The sequence below is a fragment of the Cherax quadricarinatus genome, chromosome 44 (genome assembly GCF_038502225.1).
Source record: "Cherax quadricarinatus isolate ZL_2023a chromosome 44, ASM3850222v1, whole genome shotgun sequence".
In the NCBI taxonomy this organism is placed as follows: Eukaryota; Metazoa; Arthropoda; class Malacostraca; order Decapoda; family Parastacidae; genus Cherax; species Cherax quadricarinatus.
This window is the reverse complement of record NC_091335.1, coordinates 4197981-4218018: the sequence shown is the minus strand read 5'-3', so window position 1 is coordinate 4218018 and position 20038 is coordinate 4197981. Positions and strand designations below refer to the sequence as shown.

Here is a 20038-nt window from a genome sequence, read left to right as displayed (position 1 = left end):
AATCGTCGTCATAAGTTTCCCTCTTAAATGTGGATTATCTGCATAATGTTCGAGCCACAGTTCTAGTTCTACTAGGTTTGCCAGTCTTGTCCCGGCCCGGGTCTCTAACACAGTGTGACCTGGCGTTGGCCCCCCGAGTGGGGGGGGGGTGTCACTCTTAGTATTGTGACTGTATTGTTTGGTGACGAGTGATTTTTATCCGGTGTTATATGGTGTAGTTCCCTCAGTGTTTCTTTGTAGATCGTTCCTCTTAGCTCCGAGACTAGTCGTCTTGCAGGAAATATTTGGACTGTCTCTTGTTTCTATACAGTATTTTCCACAAGAAGGCTCCGTGCCAGAGTCTCCACTTTTTCATTTTGCTACTTTCCACTTAATCATCATCCTAAGCCTGAAAAAGTTCTTCCTAGCATCCCTATGGCTTCTCTTTAGCTGCCTTCCGAGTCTCTTAGCACCTCTCGTCACATCTCATATCTTATCCATTACATAGAATCCAGTGAATATGTTTTATATCGTCATCATGTGTTAGTGGTGTAACTGGGCGTTGTTTATGCATTGTAAACTCCTTAAGTATGCATTAAATTTAATATATGTATAATCTTTAATATATATATTTCCTTGTCTTCTCGGGTTTGTAGGAGTGGCATATACCTGAGCGTAATGTGGTCCTGAGCTCGAAAAGGCGATGGTCAGTGTGATCGCTTGGTGCTATTTTTGTGTCACTTGCTTGCCAGTCCCCCCAGTCCCTCCCAACTTCCACATTGGTGTTGGAGCTAACTGACCTGGTACGTTGCTTGCCGCTCACCTTCAGACGCGCTCCGGTGGGTGCTTCACACGGTGGTGTTCTGGTGGTAGTGCAGTGAAGCGTGTCGTAAGTTCTATCTCTCATTAGTAGCCCCGTCTGGGCAAACTTGTCATGAATTCCTTAATGTGCTTCTCCTTTCCATGCCATTTTACGCAAAGTGAATTATTGTATATTAAGTTCCGTTCAGTCAACACTTGAAGGTGTTTCAAGGCTATCGACTGGACTGTCACAGTCATTGAGGTCGCAGTCTGCCTAGTTCCTAACCCTCAATGTATGCACTGTACAATTAAATATGTACCCTATTAGTGTATACATCTTGAAGTTACCATGCATTACGAACCTTTCAAGTCATGCTAATCATTTATTTTTTTCACTTTAAAAAAATTATTGCACACATATTCAACACTAAATAATCTAAAAATTTACTATCAATGCTATTATCTATTGTTCGTACTGCTTAGGCTTTCAGTGAAGTGGACCACTTGACACTCGCGCTAAAGTATGTATTATTGTGTATAAAATATGACCTCCGACACCAGCGTGAAACCAGAAAGCCGGAAGAGATCATTTACTTTATCTGTTCTAGATTCAGTGATGTGGTATACTGTGCTGGCCTGTAACCTGTAGCCGGCCCACTGCCGTGTACTTAGCCTATAGCTGGCCCTTCAGTGCGATCTTATCCTGTGACGGGCCTACAGGTGTGGCCTCATAACTTTAGTTGGCCCACCAGTGGAGACATCATGTGGGTAACCCACTGATAGGGTTATAGCTTATAACAGGTCCACTTGTGTGTTTTTGGCCCACCTATGTGGTTTCATCCAGTTGTTGGCCCGCTTATGTGGTTTTATCAAGTTGTTGGCCCGCTTATGTGGTTTTATCCAGTTGTTGGCCCGCTTATGTGGTTACATCCAGTAGCTGGCCCGCCTATGTGGTTTCATCCGGTAGCTGGCCCACCTATGTGGTTTCTTCCTATAGGTGACCGATTTTAACCTATAGCTGATCCACCAGTCTGGTCTTAGCCTATAACTATAGCTTAGTCTATAACTGGTCATTAACGTAGTCAATAACTGACCCACCGGTGTTGTCTCAGCCTATAACTGGTCCACCGAAAGGGGTCTTAATTAACCTAAAACTGGCCCACCGGGAGGTGAGGTGTCTTAATTAAAGACTCTCTTGAGTGTTGTGACCTTCGATACGAAGTATGGCACGGAGGCTTTATCTTCGACGCTCCTTGTCTTGAGGCAGAATACACAGAGTGGGAAGCCATAAAAGTCACTGAACGGATTTAATTTACCGAAAGGTAATCCAGAACTTGGTCTTAAATATCGTACCATAATGTGAATACTACAAAAAAAAATTAAGAAAGAAAATTAACCGTACGACAAACAGCCTATATAATTTTTTTATCTTAAAGTCAGTGCGTCTAGGAATGACTTTAAAAAACTTTCATTTTTTTTACTTTATCTTTAGTAGCAGTAGTTTAGTGATGGGAAATTTGTGTGTGCATCCTCGGACATCAGGGAAGGAAACTTTTGGTTTCAGCCGGGAATAACGTCACTGTTGCTAATCTGATTGTGCACCGTTCCTCTGTGGACAGTTTACATTTTAGACTAATTTCAAATCAGTGGACGCAGTTTTATATTTAAATAGGATAAATACAGATTTTTATAGATTCTTCCAATGTACTTATATATCGTTAATGTGGCTAAATTATCAAAAAATGAACAGCGTTTAAGTTGCGAGATTTTTAAGTATTTCTTCAGACAGGAGACGAGTCAGCAATCGAAACTTAGTATTGCCAATATATAGTAATATTCCTTTAAATCTGCTATGTTATTGTGATTTTAATAAACCTTAATACCTCTCAGATCCTGAATGAAGAAGCAAAATCTGCACTTTTAAAAGTATATTTTCTTTTTAGAAGCAACACTCTTTTAAACCTTTTACAAATTACTTTCTGATATGCTTTTGAAAGATAAGAAAATTATGCACAGTTTATTACTATAATTATGTTGCTTAGTAACGGTCAGTATAATTCATATATATATATATATATATATATATATATATATATATATATATATATATATATATATATATATATATATATATATATATATATATATATATATATATATATATATATATATATATATATATATATATATATATATAAATTTTTTTCAGGAATACTAGAAAGAACTTTGCCATCGAAGTTTAAGAACTACTTCGACAACTTTAGGCACCCACCACCAACATGCCCGGCCACGTGAAAAAGAGCACGGGTCCCGACCCAGATCCCACCGAGTTTTTGTTCATCTCCAGGGAGATGAGGATAAAGGATCAATCGAAGCCTTATGATGCTAAGAAATCCTGTTGGGTTCCTGATCCGAAGGAGGGCTTTCTTGAAGGCTTGATTCAGGGCACCAAGGGCGATCTTATTACAGTTCTAGCCAACGGTGAAACCAAGAACTGGAAGAAGGATCAGGTGGGTCAAGTCAACCCTCCCAAGTATGAAAAATGCGAGGACATGGCCAACTTGACCTACCTTAACGACGCCTCCGTCCTCTACAACCTGAAGACTCGTTATGTCGCTAAGCTCATCTACACCTACTCTGGTCTCTTCTGTATTGCTGTCAACCCCTACAAGCGCTACCCCATCTACACCAACCGTGTGGTCAAGATCTACCAGGGCAAGAGGCGTAATGAGGTGCCTCCCCATCTCTTTGCCATTTCTGACGGTGCTTACATGAACATGATGGAAAGTGAGTGTCATTTTTATAATTTAAGAATTAAGATATACAATAATAATGTAAAATATTGACATCACTATCTTTATCCATACAGCAGAACCTATTTCTGATTTCTCTTTTTATTTCCAGTTGGTGATAACCAGTCTATGCTTATCACGTAAGTAATCATATATATGAACATGCGTACCCACACAAAAATACACTTACGAACACATTCTCAGTCAATATATAAAAATGCATATTTCGTAATAATACAAGTATTGGCACAAGTTTATTACTGAGATAAATGTCAGTTGATAAATTGAAAACCTTAAGAAAATTTTATGTAGTTTTTAGAAGCAATTCTTTGATTTTTATAACAATATTATACATTAAGGTAATCTAGTAATAAAACCATTATCTCTAACTAGTGCTACAACGTGTGATTTCCATTAACTGTATAATTTTATATCATCCACAGCGGTGAGTCTGGTGCTGGTAAGACTGAGAACACTAAGAAGGTACTCTCCTACTTCGCCAACGTCGGCGCAACGGAAAAGAAACCCGGCGAAGCAGAAAAGCAGGTGAAAAATATCAACAAACTTATGAAATTTTTCAAGTTTGCTTCTTAAGCTACAACAAACTTATACAATTGTACAATTATGTATATAAGCAATATGCAGTTCTGAAACTATTTTACATTACTGCTCCTTTTTTTTTTTTTTTGAATACTCATTAAAATAATTCTTGCATTGGGACATCAGAACCTGGAGGACCAGATCATCCAGACCAACCCTGTACTGGAGGCCTTCGGTAACGCCAAGACCACCCGTAACGACAACTCCTCCCGCTTCGTAAGTTTGTCGTTATCTTGTTCCCTTTTTTTTTTTTTTTTTTTTACAGCAAATATCATTATACTAATAAACTTATATTAAAAAGCAAATATATTAAAAAAAGATAAATTAAAAGTTCTTAATTTTTTTTTACTGACTAGCGACACTTTTCAAATGATAATCGTCTCTCCCGCACACAGGGTAAGTTCATCCGTATCCACTTCCAAAACAACGGCAAGCTGTCTGGTGCTGATATTGAGGTCTACCTGCTAGAGAAGGCTCGTGTTATCTCCCAACAACCCGCCGAGCGTTCCTACCACATCTTCTACGAGATGATGTCCGACCAGATCGCAGCAATCAAACGTGAGTGTATTGAGATTTTTATTTTTATTTTTTTTTTCTTCGCCGGTATTCTCCCGGCCCGGGTCTTTTCCAAGTTTTATACATCTCACTGTGAAGTAAAAGCAAATTATTGAGGGAATATAATAAATTATAGATATGTGTATTATCGTTTAATTTCTCTTATTAATTTTGGCTTACGGCTAAATCAAAATTCTTATTTTCTTATGACTTAAAATATCGTATGCAGTTCTTGTCGTTTTTATAATTCGTAAGTTAAAAAATATTAATGCTAATATGTCCATAACGTGTACACCGGTAATATTTTATTCAGAAAAATATAATTTTATAATTTTAGAAAAATCATATCTTAATTTTTTAATTCAGTATTCGACACATAATCTTCTAAACTCAAGATTGTTGCTGCTAAAAAAAACTATTTTTTTTACATTATCCTCTGTTTTCTTTCTGAAACCCATTACATGGTAACATTTATTGACAAACCAATAAAATGTGAGCGTCGCTCGTCATCAGATAAGACTGGTATGAAATATTCTACTACGAGTTTAGAAACTTCTAAATGTTTAGATTATTAACCTCATCATTCTTCATTAATAAGGATTAAACATTGACTCTGAAGATACATTTATGCACAGTTTCATAACCTTAACTACTAGGATCATCAGATTTTGTGATGGGAAGAGGGAAGGATTAATGTGGATAATTCCTGTGGTGTAATGATATTTTGAATGATAATACCTCTTATCGTGATATTTTTGCTGATGATTTAAAGACAATGTTTTCTAACTTACAGCAATATGGGAGGAACAATTGTGTCTCCGCTGATGAAGCAGAGAAAACTACTGTTAAGTGAGTTGTGCTGTTACGTGGGACAGCTCTTACTATACATTGCTTTGAATATCGAAGAATTCTAAGACGGTTACTCGATATTCTGTCCCTTTTATTATTATTATTATTATTTTGCTTTACGCATTCAATTTTAAAATTGGTTGAAGTCCAAACCTGAGAGAATAATCAGCCGGACTTTGATTCTTCTGTTTATGAGAGATCGATAAGGTCTTTCTATGTACATGAGCGGTTTGACTGACTTTTACCACCTATTAATGCTAACACGGAAGATAGCATATCACCATTCTTCATTTGAGAAATTTCTTTCCCGAGATGGATACCCAAGGATTACGAAAGAGAATACGCAGCAAAGCATATTTCAGTATTTAGATTATTTACTTACACTATGACTTCTATTTGCAGCTTTGTGTTACCTTTCCAACGACATCTATGACTACCACTTCGTATCTCAGGGCAAGGTCACCGTCCCCTCCATTGACGACGGCGAGGACATGCAGTTCTGTCATGTGAGTCATGTTGCCAAGTACATGAATTCCCTCCATACGTTGATGTAAAAAAAAATGTTAATGCAATAATTTAAAAAGATTCTCTTGTTTGGGGTATATTTCTTGTCGGGAAATTGCATTCGCGCTGTATTTCTCACTGAACAGTTTAAAATACAAACGTTCATCCTAGTGGAAAACGTCCTTCCGCTGACATAAACTTAATAATTACTTTGTGAATTGAGTTCGTATTTTGGGTATTCCTTGATTATTGAACTTCCTATCCAAACAAATATGAAATGGGATGATCCCTTGGTTTTAGATCGCATGTTTACCTGTTAGTAAAATGGGCTGACTATACTCTACACTTCATACATATATCGATGTTTTCACGATGATTTCGCGTCTATTTGCTTGAATAAGCATATTAGATATCTGTATTTGTGATATTTATTTGACAATCTTATCTTTAAATTTACCTTTACACTCTTTAGCGCTTTTTTAGTTTTCTTAAAATGAGATACAACTGATTAAATAATTATGTAGTGAGAATTAATACTCTTTATTTCTGTAAAGCATGCAAGTGATATAAGATTAATTAACATGATTGGTGTACAATATAAAGTCCCTACTCCTGCAGAGCATTTAGAACAACCTTATATCTTAAAACGATTAATATACATTCACTGTGATCAGTTTTTCATCATTAACCATACCATAATTTAATCTTCCAATTGCAGGACGCCTTCGACATCCTGGGTTTCACTCCCACAGAGGTTGAGAATGTGTACAAGATCACAGCCACTGTCATGCACATGGGTGAGATGAAGTTCAAACAAAGGGGTCGCGAGGAGCAGGCCGAAGCTGACGGCACTGAGGTAAGATTTATTTAATAATTTTTTCTGATAATGTTCTAAATATTTTTTTTATAAAACATTAAACTATTCCTATAAATTCGATTCCAGATAAATAACCTATTTCTTCTTCTCTTTTAGATTGGTGACACTGTTGCTAAACTGCTTGGCGTTGAGGGTGAGGATCTGTACAGGAATATTACCAAGCCCAAGATCAAGGTCGGCGCTGAGTTCGTGTCCAAGGGTATGAACGTGGATCAGTGTTACTACTCCGTCGGTGCCCTGGCCAAGGGTCTCTTCGACCGTGTCTTCAAGTTCCTGGTTCAGAAATGTAACGTTACGCTTGAGACTGGCATGAAGCGTGCCATGTTCATCGGTGTGCTCGACATTGCTGGCTTCGAGATCTTTGACGTAAGCAGTTTGATGAACTTTCCTTAGCTCCATGCAAAGTACTCTACATTTGTTAACCATATGGAACTTATGAACTTCATACCTCTAAACTATTCATATATATTTTATAATTAATTTACATATTAATATCTGGTTATTATTATTATTATTATTATTATTATTATTATTATTATTATTATTATTATTATAGATTTATAGATTGAATTATTTTTGTTTATTATAACCCACTTTTACTAAATTTTTGGCTTGATGTACTAAGACAAAATCTTTTATAAAACAGTACAACGGCTTCGAGCAGATCTGCATCAACTTCTGTAACGAGAAGCTGCAGCAGTTCTTCAACCATCACATGTTTGTGCTGGAGCAGGAAGAGTACAAGAAGGAAGGCATCAACTGGGCTTTCGTGGACTTCGGTATGGATCTGGCGGCTTGCATTGAGCTCTTCGAAAAGGTGATTTTTCCAGCCAAGTATTTGACGGTAGTATTGAATGGAATATTACACGCATAAATCCACTTATTTATTAATAATAAACAGATATCATTTCATTATTACTTTCCCTCTCTTGTGTGTTGACCTGTCACCAAGGGATAAAGTATTCATCATTTGATGTTCGCGGTAGCTTTTGCTACATTTTTCAAACATTTTCTTGAATATCATTTCCTTTCCAACAGAAAATGGGCATTCTTTCCATCCTAGAGGAAGAGTCCATGTTCCCAAAGGCTACTGACAAAACGTTCCAGGATAAATTGAACGCCAACCATCTTGGCAAGTCCCCCGTGTTCATTAAGCCTAAGCCACCAAAGGCTAATCAAATTGAGGGCCACTTCGCCATCGTTCACTACGCTGGTACTGTCACTTACAATTTGTCTGGCTGGCTGGAGAAGAACAAGGATCCCCTCAACGACACTGTCGTCGACCAGCTCAAGAAGTCCTCTAACGAACTTGTCGTCACTATCTTCCTTGACCATCCCGGACAATCTGGTGGTGGTGACGCTAAAGGTGGTGAGTTATCATTTTAATTTAAATCATCCTTACATTTTAGTAGATTCTAATTTCATTTCAATTGCGTGTGTTATTTACCATGTAATAGAGCTATTGGCAATAGCATGTGCTGTAAACATTGATTAATAGCATATTATTCACCTCTTGTTAGTCCCAATGATAGAACTAATAAATATTATCTTTCTTTCCCCATGATGACTGAGACATTCCTGATTATTGTCCTTTCTTAAAATACAACTTCAGAACCTTTAGCTTACATTCTCAGGAATTAGTCAGATTGTTAATTCAACTACCTCAACTAATAGCTTCAAAGATTCATAAATTTTTACATTTTACGTGAGTCTCTTGAAATACAAAAATTATGAAATGTGAAATTGAAAAAAATAATAGTACAGCATATAAAAAAAATATAACAGCCTTTAAAATTAATGCAAGACAAATTAATACAGCCTATAAAATTTCGTATCTTTCAGGTCGTGGTGCAAAATCTGGATCCTTCAAGACTGTCTCCTCTGGATACAGGGTATGTATACTTTAGTAATATCTTACTGCTTTTAAAGATATATTTCTTAAACATGAACATATATACAATCTTTAACGAGCGAGGCAAATTATGTTGCTTCATCGCGAATAATATAAATTTTCCAGCTTGTATGACTGTATTCTCCATACAAATGGATTCAATAAACTATTTTGAATTTGAATGCTCCTTGTGTTTTCCGGATTCTGTGGACTTTCAAGTCTAGTGGGTAATTTCGCTGTACACAAATTTGTTTTGGGGTAATACCCCAAAAAAGTTTGCCGACCTCTGCATAGGTTTTTTTTCTGACTAGTTAGTATGTAGTAGCGACATACTAGTTTATAACTCCCTTGGGATCTGTTATCAAAACGCTGATATCTGTAGCTAGTTTTGTGCTTGTAGCATTTTCAATCCTGTTCAATAAAATATCTTTCACTTATTAAATATCCTCACAATCTGGAAATGATACTGGCTCACCTTTCGCTGGATTTCTCGTAATTTGTTCCTCCCAAAATATTTTATACTTATCATCAGATAACTCCAGCTGCAATGTTTTCTCTCTCACAGGAGCAGTTGAACAACCTGATGAAGACCCTCAACTCCACTCATCCTCACTTCATCCGTTGCATCGTCCCCAACGAGACGAAGTCCCCAGGTGAGTTGTGGAGAACAGTGGCACTTCTTCAGTATAATTTAGGCACCGTTATTACATTACATATGATGCTATATTGAATATAGTTTCGCTTCTCGATAAAGTGCGAGACTAAGTCTATTCACTAAGTTTTATTCACTGAAATTATGCACCGTTATTACATAATCTTTATTTTTGTCATCTTTTATTCTGTGATCATGGTTCGTCTTGGAAATATTTGAAAAGTTGACTAGTAATTATATATTTCATTAAGAATATTCAAATATAGTAATCATTATCATCATCAGTGATTAGCCTACTGCAGATTTTTATGACACTGAATTAATAATTTATTCTGTGAATGAAAATTATTGTATTCCTGGAGGTAAATGTGTTTTGTTTCAGTTTCGTTAGCGAGAAGTCTAAAAAGCAAATTATTCGTATAGAGTATAAAACTTTGTCGTAACAATTATGTTCTGTGCTTTGACTAGGCGGCTATCTCTTTAGTTAAGTTGCACACATTTGTTTTTTCATTCTACAAAACCTGTTGCCGCTTTAAAGCTGACAGGAATTGACTCACGAAATCGTAATGACACGATTGCAAACAAACCATACCATGGGCGGGATTTGAACCCGCGGTCAGAGAGTCTCAAAACTCCAGACCGCCTATGCTAACCTTTCTATGGTGTAGAAATATACCTAGTTGGACGAATCTTATTGTGGCTAGCTGGTCCAGTGGCTAACGCGACGGTCTGGAGTTTTGAGACTCTCTGACCGAGGGTTCAAATCCCGCCCGTGGTATGGTTTTTATTAACAGGAATTAACTGAACTCTGACTCCCTCTATGTATCTTGAAGAATGTTATCATCATGCTTAACATGATGTACAATGTTTATCACTTAGGTGTAACTGACGCCGGTCTGATCATGCATCAGCTGACCTGTAACGGTGTACTTGAGGGCATCAGGATCTGTCGTAAAGGCTTCCCTAACAGGATGATCTACAAAGACTTCAAGCACCGGTGAGTTAAACTTTTAATAACTACTAATAAAGAAACAAGTGAGATAATTATATAATTTCCAAACTGTGAAAAACATTAGTCTTCATTAATTTACCCATCAGTGATTGAATAACTCTAGAGCTAGAGCTAGAGCAATATTGTATAACTCTAGAGCTAGAGCTAGAGCAATATTGTATATCGCAACTTTTTCTATATTAATCTTCATACGTTTAATGTGTGAATAAAATAATTTCCGTTATTTTAAAAGATATCAGCTGTCAGCCACCTAGCCTTTATATATTCGAATTTATGGATTGTTGACTGGCACTCGTTATTAAATAGATACCTGATACTGGCCTCAAAAGAGATGAGTGGAATCGCTGATAACAAGAAATGTGCCAAGGTGTGCTTCGATAAGGCCGGCCTTGATGAGGAGCTCTACCGTTGTGGTAACACTAAGGTAACATCAGTTATCCGTAATTTACTTCTAGCTTCACTATTTATACCTGTCTATTCTGATATATATATATATATATATATATATATATATATATATATATATATATATATATATATATATATATATATATATATATATATATATATATATATATATATATATATATATATATATATATATATATATATATATATATATATATGTATGTCGTGCCGAATAGGCAGAACTTGCGATCTTGGCTTAAATAGCAACGCTCATCTTGCCATATAGGACAAGTTAAAATTTGTGTATGCAATAATTTCGCCAAAATCATTCTGAACCTAACGAAAAAAATATATTTCACTGTGTTTGTTTAGTATTAAATTATTGTAAACAAATCTAAAATATATTTAGTTGGGTTAGGCTAAAATAATTATTCTTGTTATAATAAGGTTAGGTAAGTTTTCAAAGATTCTTTTGGTGCAAAATTTAATTTTTTTACATTAACATTAATGAAAAAATATATCTTTAAACGTATAAGAGAAAATTTTAAAAAGAACTTAATTTTAAATGAGTTCTTGCTAATTGACCAGTTTTACATATTCGGCACGACATATATATATATATGTGTACTCACCTAGTTGTACTCACCTAGTTGAGGTTGCGGGGGTCGAGTCCGAGCTCCTGGCCCCGCCTCTTCACTGAGTGTGTGTGTGTGTGTGTGTGTGTGCAGGTCATTCAAAAAGAATGTTGTGTTAACTTTAAAAATGTCATATTTTTCTTCCTTTCTTTTCAAACTCCATCCAGTTCTAGTGTGGCCTCTAATCATATATTAAAACTTACAGCAATTTAGGTTTGTCTATTTTGAATTTTAATTCACAAAGGTGACGAGGAAATATTTAGAAAAATTTATTCACAACTTACTCTATAAAGGTGTTCTTCCGTGCTGGTGTCTTGGGTACCCTGGAGGAGATCCGTGAAGAACGTGTTGCAAAGATGACCTCCTGGATTCAGGCTTGGATTCGAGGCTTCAAGAGCCGTAAGTACTACAAGAAACTTCAAGACCAGCGAGTTGCCCTTATCGTTGTGCAGCGCAACGTGAGGAAGTACTTGAAAATGCGCACTTGGGGTTGGTACTTCCTCTGGCAAAAAATTAAGCCCATGCTCAATGTTACTCGCATTGAGGACGAGCTTAACGCACTCGAAAGCCAGGCTGTAAAGGCTGAGGCAGAGTACGAAAAGGAGGTTAAACTTCGCAAAGAACTTGAGGTTACCAATGCTGCTCTTCAGGAGGAGAGGAACACCCTCTTGGTCGCTCTTGAATCCACAAAAGGCGGCATGTCAGAGTTCAGGGAAAAACAAGCGAAGTTGCAGGGTCAGAAGGCTGAACTCGAGGCTCAACTTGCTGTAAGTATCTCATTCAAGCTCACACCTATTTAACTCTTTATGAAAAATACAGAATCGGTGAAGTTTTAAAAATCTTAGTGGTAATTATTATTATATTTTTATTTTTTTAATTAAATCAAATAACGAATTGAAGAGTCGTTAATAAAAATAAGTATATTGAATTGTTGATTTTAAATGAATAATAACAAAATAGATATCCATACAGGCAGAAAACTGCTTGTAGTATATATTTACTAGAAACTAGAGGAAAATGAATGATCAGGAAAGACTTACTGAAGCCAAAAAAATCACTTTATTCCCTAGGGTGTTAAAATCTTTGCAATGCACAAATATTTAGAGAAATTTATTCCATTTTTTCTTCAGGAAACCACCGAACGTCTTCACAAAGAAGAGGAAGCCCGTAATTCATTGTCTCAAGGCAAGAGGAAATCCGAACAAGAAATAGGCAACCTTAAGAAAGACTTCGAAGAACTTGAAGCAAAGATCCAAAGCCTGGAGGGAGATAAGACTACTAAAGATCAGCAGGCTCATACTCTTAATGAGGAGATTGCTCAGCAAGAAGAACTCCTCAATAAGATTAATAAGGAGAAGAAACACCTGCAAGAATCCAATCAAAAGTCTGCTGAAGATCTTCAGAGCATAGAGGACAAGTGCAATCACTTTAATAAGGTGAAATCAAAGCTCGAGCAGACTCTTGACGAGCTGGAAGACTCCCTTGAACGCGAGAAAAAGCTGCGTAGTGAGGTTGAGAAGGCTAAGAGGAAAGTTGAAGGTGACTTGAAACTGACTCAGGAAGCTATTGCTGATCTGGAGCGCAATCACAGAGAGCTGGAGAGCACGCTACAACGTAAAGATAAGGAAATTGCTTCTCTTGCCAACAAAGCTGACGAAGAAGCGGGTGCCGCGCATAAGATCCAAAGGCAGATAAAGGAACTTCAGGGCCGCATTGAAGAACTAGAGCAAGAGGTTGAGCACGAGAGACAGTCCCGTGGCAAGGCTGAGAAAGGTAAGGCTCTTCTCGCTCGCGAGTTGGGAGAACTTGGTGATCGCCTCGACGAGGCTGGTGGGGCCACCGCCGCTCAGATAGAACTCAACAAGAAGCGTGAGAGTGAGCTGGTCAAGCTCCGCCGCGACCTCGAGGAGGTGAACGTCCAGCACGAGTCTGCTCTCAATCTTCTCCGCAAGAAGCATAATGATGCGGTGAATGAGCTTTCTGAACAAATTGACTATCTCAACAAGATGAAGGCCAGGTATATATATATGACTATATTTTTAATGTTTATCATCCAAACTCTATACTCGATATATAAAGCAGACGACTTTATACTTATTGCTCTGAACATTATTTTTTTATATAGAATTAATATTCAGCTTGTTGAAATGTCATTGTTTTTGATTCCCAACAGGACTGAGAAGGACAAGGAATCCATTAAACGTGACGCTGACGATGCTAAAGCTGCAATGGACAGCCTTTCCCGGGATAAGGTAAAAGTCTAAAGTCGCACCTTCAGTTGGCATCACCAGTGTTCGATTCTTTGATAATATAGAGCAGCATTGTTGATATACCTCGAAAAGAGGCATTCTCCCTATTTAAGACTGATAAATAGTCTCACTAGTATTTTCCTTGTAATTTAGTAATAATCAGAGGTTTGAAGATAAATTTCACCCTAATTATAAGTATATTTAAAATTAATTATTTGCAGGCTGCTGCTGAGAAAACAAACAAGCAACTTCAGCAACAGCTCAGCGAAGTCAACAGCCGATTTGATGAAGCTAATCGTACCCTCAATGATTTCGATGCTACCAAGAAGAAGCTGGCAGTTGAAAATGCTGATCTTCTGCGCCAAGTAGAGGAGGCCGAAAGCCAAATTAATGAACTTTCGAAGTTGAAGTTATCGCTTACAAACCAACTCGAAGACGCTAAGAAGTTCGCAGATGAGGAGGGCAGAGTAAGTTATGTATGATATCAGATCTTAATATATATATTATTTATATATATATATATATATATATATATATATATATATATATATATATATATATATATATATATATATATATATATATATATATATATATATATATATATATAACATTAAGTTCTGTAAGACCTGCCTTTAATGCATACTTTAACCATTTTTTCAGGAACGTGCAACTATTCTTGGAAAGTATCGTAACTTGGAACACGATATTGATACTCTTCGTGAGCAGCTGGAAGAAGAGGCTGAAGGAAAAGCAGATATCCAGAGGCAGTTGTCCAGAGCCAATGCTGAAGCTCAAATGTGGCGTGCTAAATATGAATCTGAGGGCATTGCCCGCGCCGAGGAAATCGAAGTTTCTCGCCAGAAACTTGCTGCCCGCCTTGAAGAAGCAGAGATGCAGATTGAGCAGCTCAACGTCAAGAACTTGAGCCTCGAGAAGAGTAAGGTGCGTGTTAGTTCTGAACTTGAAGAACTTCAAGTTGCCGTTGAGCGAGCTCAAGCTCTAGCCATAGCTGCCGAGAAGAAGCAAAAGAACTTTGACAAAATCATTTCTGAATGGAAACTGAAGGTTGACGATCTAGCTGCCGAGCTGGATTCTTCACAGAAGGAGTGCCGCAACTATTCTTCCGAGCTCTTCCGTGTGAAGTCTGCTCACGAGGAGAATATAGAAACTCTTGATTCCGTCCGCCGTGAGAACAAAAACCTCTCAGATGAGATCAAGGATTTGTTGGATCAACTTGGCGAGGGCGGCCGCACCTACCACGAGCTGGAGAAAAATAATAAGCGTCTTGAGGTTGAAAAGGAAGAGCTTCAGGGTGCTCTTGAAGAAGCTGAAGCCGCCCTCGAACAGGAAGAAAATAAAGTACTCCGTAGTCAGCTAGAACTCAGCCAGGTCAGGCAGGAAGTTGACAGACGTATCCAGGAGAAAGAGGAGGAATTCGATAACACTCGGTAAGTTACTTTATTAACAGCTTCATAGAGTTTGTGACCACTAATGTATATTTCATTAGAAAACATTTATTAACAACATACTTCCTTTCAGAAAATGCCACCAGCGTGCTCTTGAATCTATACAAGCTTCTCTTGAGGCTGAAGCCAAGGGCAAGGCTGAAGCTCTTCGTCAGAAGAAGAAGCTGGAGTCTGAGATTAACGAACTAGAAATAGCTCTTGACCATTCAAATAAGGCCAACTCTGACTTACAAAAGCACATCAAGAAGCTTCAGACTGACGTTAAGGACTTAGAGCTGCGTGCTGAAGAAGAACAGCGTATTGCATCTGAATACCGTGAACAGTATGGCATTGCTGAACGCCGAGCAAATGCCATTAATGCTGAGCTGGAAGAGTCTCGCTCTCTGCTTGAGCAGTCTGATCGAGGTCGTCGCCAGGCTGAAGCGGAACTTCGCGAAGTCCTCGAACAAGTCAACAGCTTCTCATCTCAAAATAATACTCTATCTTTGTCTAAGAGGAAGCTGGAAGGTGAAATGACAACCCTTCAGGTAATTTTTTTCATATTTTATAATATATAATAATATATAATAAGTTTACTGAGTATACCAGGAAAAGTGTACGGTAGGGTTATAATTGAAAGAATTAGAGGTAAGACAGAATGTAGGATTGCGGATGAGCAAGGAGGTTTTAGAGTGGGTAGGGGATGTGTAGATCAAGTGTTTACATTGAAGCATATATGTGAACAGTATTTAGATAAAGGTAGGGAAGTTTTTATTGCATTTATGGATTTAGAAAAGGCATATGATAGAGTGGATAGAGGAGCAATGTGGCAGATGTTGCAAGTGTATGGAATAGGTGGTAAGTTATTAAATGCTGTAAAGAGTTTTTATGAGGATAGTGAGGCTCAGGTTAGGGTGTGTAGAAGAGAGGGAGACTACTTCCCGGTAAAAGTAGGTCTTAGATAGGGATGTGTAATGTCACCATGGTTGTTTAATATATTTATAGATGGGGTTGTAAAGGAAGTAAATGCTAGGGTATTCGGGAGAGGGGTGGGATTAAATTTTGGGGAATCAAATTCAAAATGAGAATTGACACAGTTACTTTTTGCTGATGATACTGTGCTTATGGGAGATTCTAAAGAAAAATTGCAAAGGTTAGTGGATGAGTTTGGGAATGTGTGTAAAGGTAGAAAGTTGAAAGTGAACATAGAAAAGAGTAAGGTGATGAGGGTATCAAATGATTTAGATAAAGAAAAAATGGATATCAAATTGGGGAGGAGGAGTATGGAAGAAGTGAATGTTTTCAGATACTTGGGAGTTGACGTGTCTGCGGATGGATTTATGAAGGATGAGGTTAATCATAGAATTGATGAGGGAAAAAAGGTGAGTGGTGCGTTGAGGTATATGTGGAGTCAAAAAACGTTATCTATGGAGGCAAAGAAGGGAATGTATGAAAGTATAGTAGTACCAACACTCATATATGGGTGTGAAGCTTGGGTGGTAAATACAGCAGCGAGGAGACGGTTGGAGGCAGTGGAGATATCCTGTTTAAGGGCAATGTGTGGTGTAAATATTATGCAGAAAATTCGGAGTGTGGAAATTAGGAAAAGGTGTGGAGTTAATAAAAGTATTAGTCAGAGAGCAGAAGAGGGGTTGTCGAGGTGGTTTGGTCATTTAGAGAGAATGGATCAAAGTAGAATGACATGGAAAGCATATAAATCTATAGGGGAAGGAAGGCGGGGTAGGGGTCGTCCTCGAAAGGGTTGGAGAGAGGGGGTAAAGGAGGTTTTGTGGGCAAGGGGCTTGGACTTCCAGCAAGCGTGCATGAGCGTGTTAGATAGGAGTGAATGGAGACGAATGGTACTTGGGACCTGACGATCTGTTGGAGTGTGAGCAGGGTAATATTTAGTGAAGGGATTCAGGGAAACCGGTTATTTTCATATAGTCGGACTTGAGTCCTGGAAATGGGAAGTACAATGCCTGCACTTTAAAGGAGGGGTTTGGGATATTGGCAGTTTGGAGGGATATGTTGTGTATCTTTATATGTGTATGCTTCTAAACTGTTGTATTCTGAGCACCTCTGCAAAAACAGTGATAAAGTGTGAGTGTGGTGAAAGTGTTGAATGATGATGAAAGTATTTTCTTTTTGGGGATTTTCTTTCTTTTTTGGGTCACCCTGCCTTGGTGGGAGACGGCCGACTTGTTGAAAAAAAAAAAAAATATATATATATATATATATATATATATATATATATATATATATATAAATATATATATATATACATATATATATATATATATATATATATATACATTGTGTTGTACATGAATGTAGGATACAACTCTCGTGCGAATTATGTATAATATATACATATGCTAAATTAAAAAAAGAAAAACTTTCTTTTTTGGTCACCCTGCCTCGGTGGGAGACGGCCGACTTGTTGAAATATATATATATATATATATATATATATATATATATATATATATATATATATATATATATATATATATATATATATATATATATATATATATATATATATATATATATATATATATATATATATATATATATATATATATATATATATATATATATATATATATATATATATATATATATATATATATATATATATATATATTTCAACAAATCGGCCGTCTCCCACCGAGGCAGGGTGACCCAAAAAAGAAAGAAAATCCCTAAAAATACTTTCATCATCATTCAACACTTTCACCACACTCGCACATTATCACTGTTTTTGCAGAGGTGCTCAGAATACAACAGTTTAGAAGCATACACATATAAAGATACACAACATATCCCTCCAAACTGCCAATATCCCAAACCCCTCCTTTAAAGTGCAGGCATTGTACTTCCCATTTCCAGGTCTCTACGTTCACAGCAGGACTCGAACCTGCAAACTCTGTATCAGAGTCCACAGTACTTTACCATTGAGCTAGACCCAGACGACGTTTCACCATACCCCCGGGCACCAAACTCGTTCTGAAAGTTATTTCATCGAATCCTGCCACATGCAGTGGACAACGAAAGAGATTTGAAATGCTTACCAATTCGCAAACAGGCGAAATTATTTACATTGTCTCTACATCCAGAGCAGGACTCGAACCTGCTAACTCTGTATCAGAGTCCACAGTACGCTGTGGACGTAGAGACAATGTTTAAATAATTTCGCCTGTTTGCGAATTGTTAAGGGGTAAGGGAGGTTTTGTGGGCTAGGGGCTTGGACTTCCGGCAGGCGTGCGTGAGCGTATTCGATAGGACTGAATGGAGACGAATGGTATTTGGGACTTGACGATCTGTTGGAGTGTGAGCAGGGTAATATTTAGTGAAGAGATTTAGGGAAACCGGTTATTTTTATATAGCCGGACTTGAGACCTGGAAATGGGACGTACAATGCCTGCACTTTAAAGGAGGGGTTTGGGATATTGGCAGTTTGGAGGGATATGTTGTGTATCTTTATACGTATATGCTTCTAAACTGTTGTATTCTGAGCACCTCTGCAAAAACAGTGATAATGTGTGAGTGTGGTGAAAGTGTTGAATGATGATGAAAGTATTTTCTTTTTGGGGATTTTCTTACTTTTTGGGTCACCCTGCCTCGGTGGGAGACGGCCGACTTGTTATAAAATATATATATATATATATATATATATATATATATATATATATATATATATATATATATATATATATATATATATATATATATATACATACATATACTTGTTAAATATATATATATATATATATATATATATATATATATATATGATGTATATATGTACATATATATATATATACATATATATATATATGTATATATATGTATATATATGTATATATATGTATATGTATATATATATATATATGTATATATATATATATATATATATATATATATATATATATATATATATATATATATATCTATATATATATATATATATTTATGTGTGTGTGTGTTTTAGGCTGACCTGGATGAAATGCTCAACGAATCGAGGAACTCCGAGGACAAAGCCAAGAAGGCCATGGTTGATGCCGCCCGCCTGGCTGACGAACTCCGCGCTGAGCAGGAACACGCCCAGACCCAGGAGAAGTTGCGGAAGGCCCTCGAAGTTTCTGTTAAGGAGCTTCAAGTCCGCCTTGAAGAAAGCGAAAGCAGCGCCGCCAAGACCGGCAAGAAGGCTGTGGGCAAGCTGGAAGTCCGCATTCGTGAGCTGGAAGGAAGTTTGGACGATGAGTCTCGCCGTCACGCTGATGCTCAGAAGAACCTGAGGAAGTGTGAGAGACGCATCAAGGAGCTAACCTTCCAGGCTGATGAGGACAAGAAGAACCACGACAAGATGCAGGACCTTGTTGACAAGCTGCAGCAGAAAATCAAGACCTACAAGCGCCAGATCGAGGAGGCTGAGGAGATCGCGGCTCTCAACTTGGCCAAGTTCCGCAAGGCCCAGCAGGAGTTGGAGGAAGCTGAAGGTCATACCAAAACATTTGAGTTTATTGGCGCTAAGTAATATACATTCATATTGAATGCCATATGCTTATGCAGATATAATGTATGGTAAATGGTAATCAACTTCTCATTGAAACAAGAAAATTTTAGTGCCTTGAAGAGCAGTAAAAAACTTTTTTTTTTTTAAACTGAAATACTTTTGTAATGTGAAATGTCATTAATTATAATATAATTTTCCCTCCTCCAGTACATATTATATGGAAATGACACTTAAAACACAATGGTAAATAAAACATAAAGAAATATG

General features: G+C 37.2%; 1 protein-coding gene across 1 annotated transcript; it reads left to right on the top strand.

Moving 5' to 3' along the window:
* The first annotated feature begins 712 nt into the window (after positions 1–712).
* LOC128697531 (myosin heavy chain, muscle) lies at positions 713–20038 on the top strand. Its single transcript, XM_053789296.2, has 22 exons — positions 713–868; positions 2990–3567; positions 3685–3712; positions 4016–4118; positions 4299–4388; positions 4568–4730; positions 5979–6082; positions 6799–6936; positions 7054–7323; positions 7604–7774; positions 7996–8326; positions 8800–8849; positions 9414–9501; positions 10380–10497; positions 10819–10936; positions 11849–12322; positions 12686–13572; positions 13729–13807; positions 14026–14271; positions 14468–15255; positions 15347–15800; positions 19247–20038. Exons 2-22 carry the CDS (start codon positions 3060–3062, stop codon positions 19790–19792), a joined length of 5754 nt encoding a protein of 1917 aa, XP_053645271.2. The 5' UTR covers positions 713–868; positions 2990–3059; the 3' UTR covers positions 19793–20038.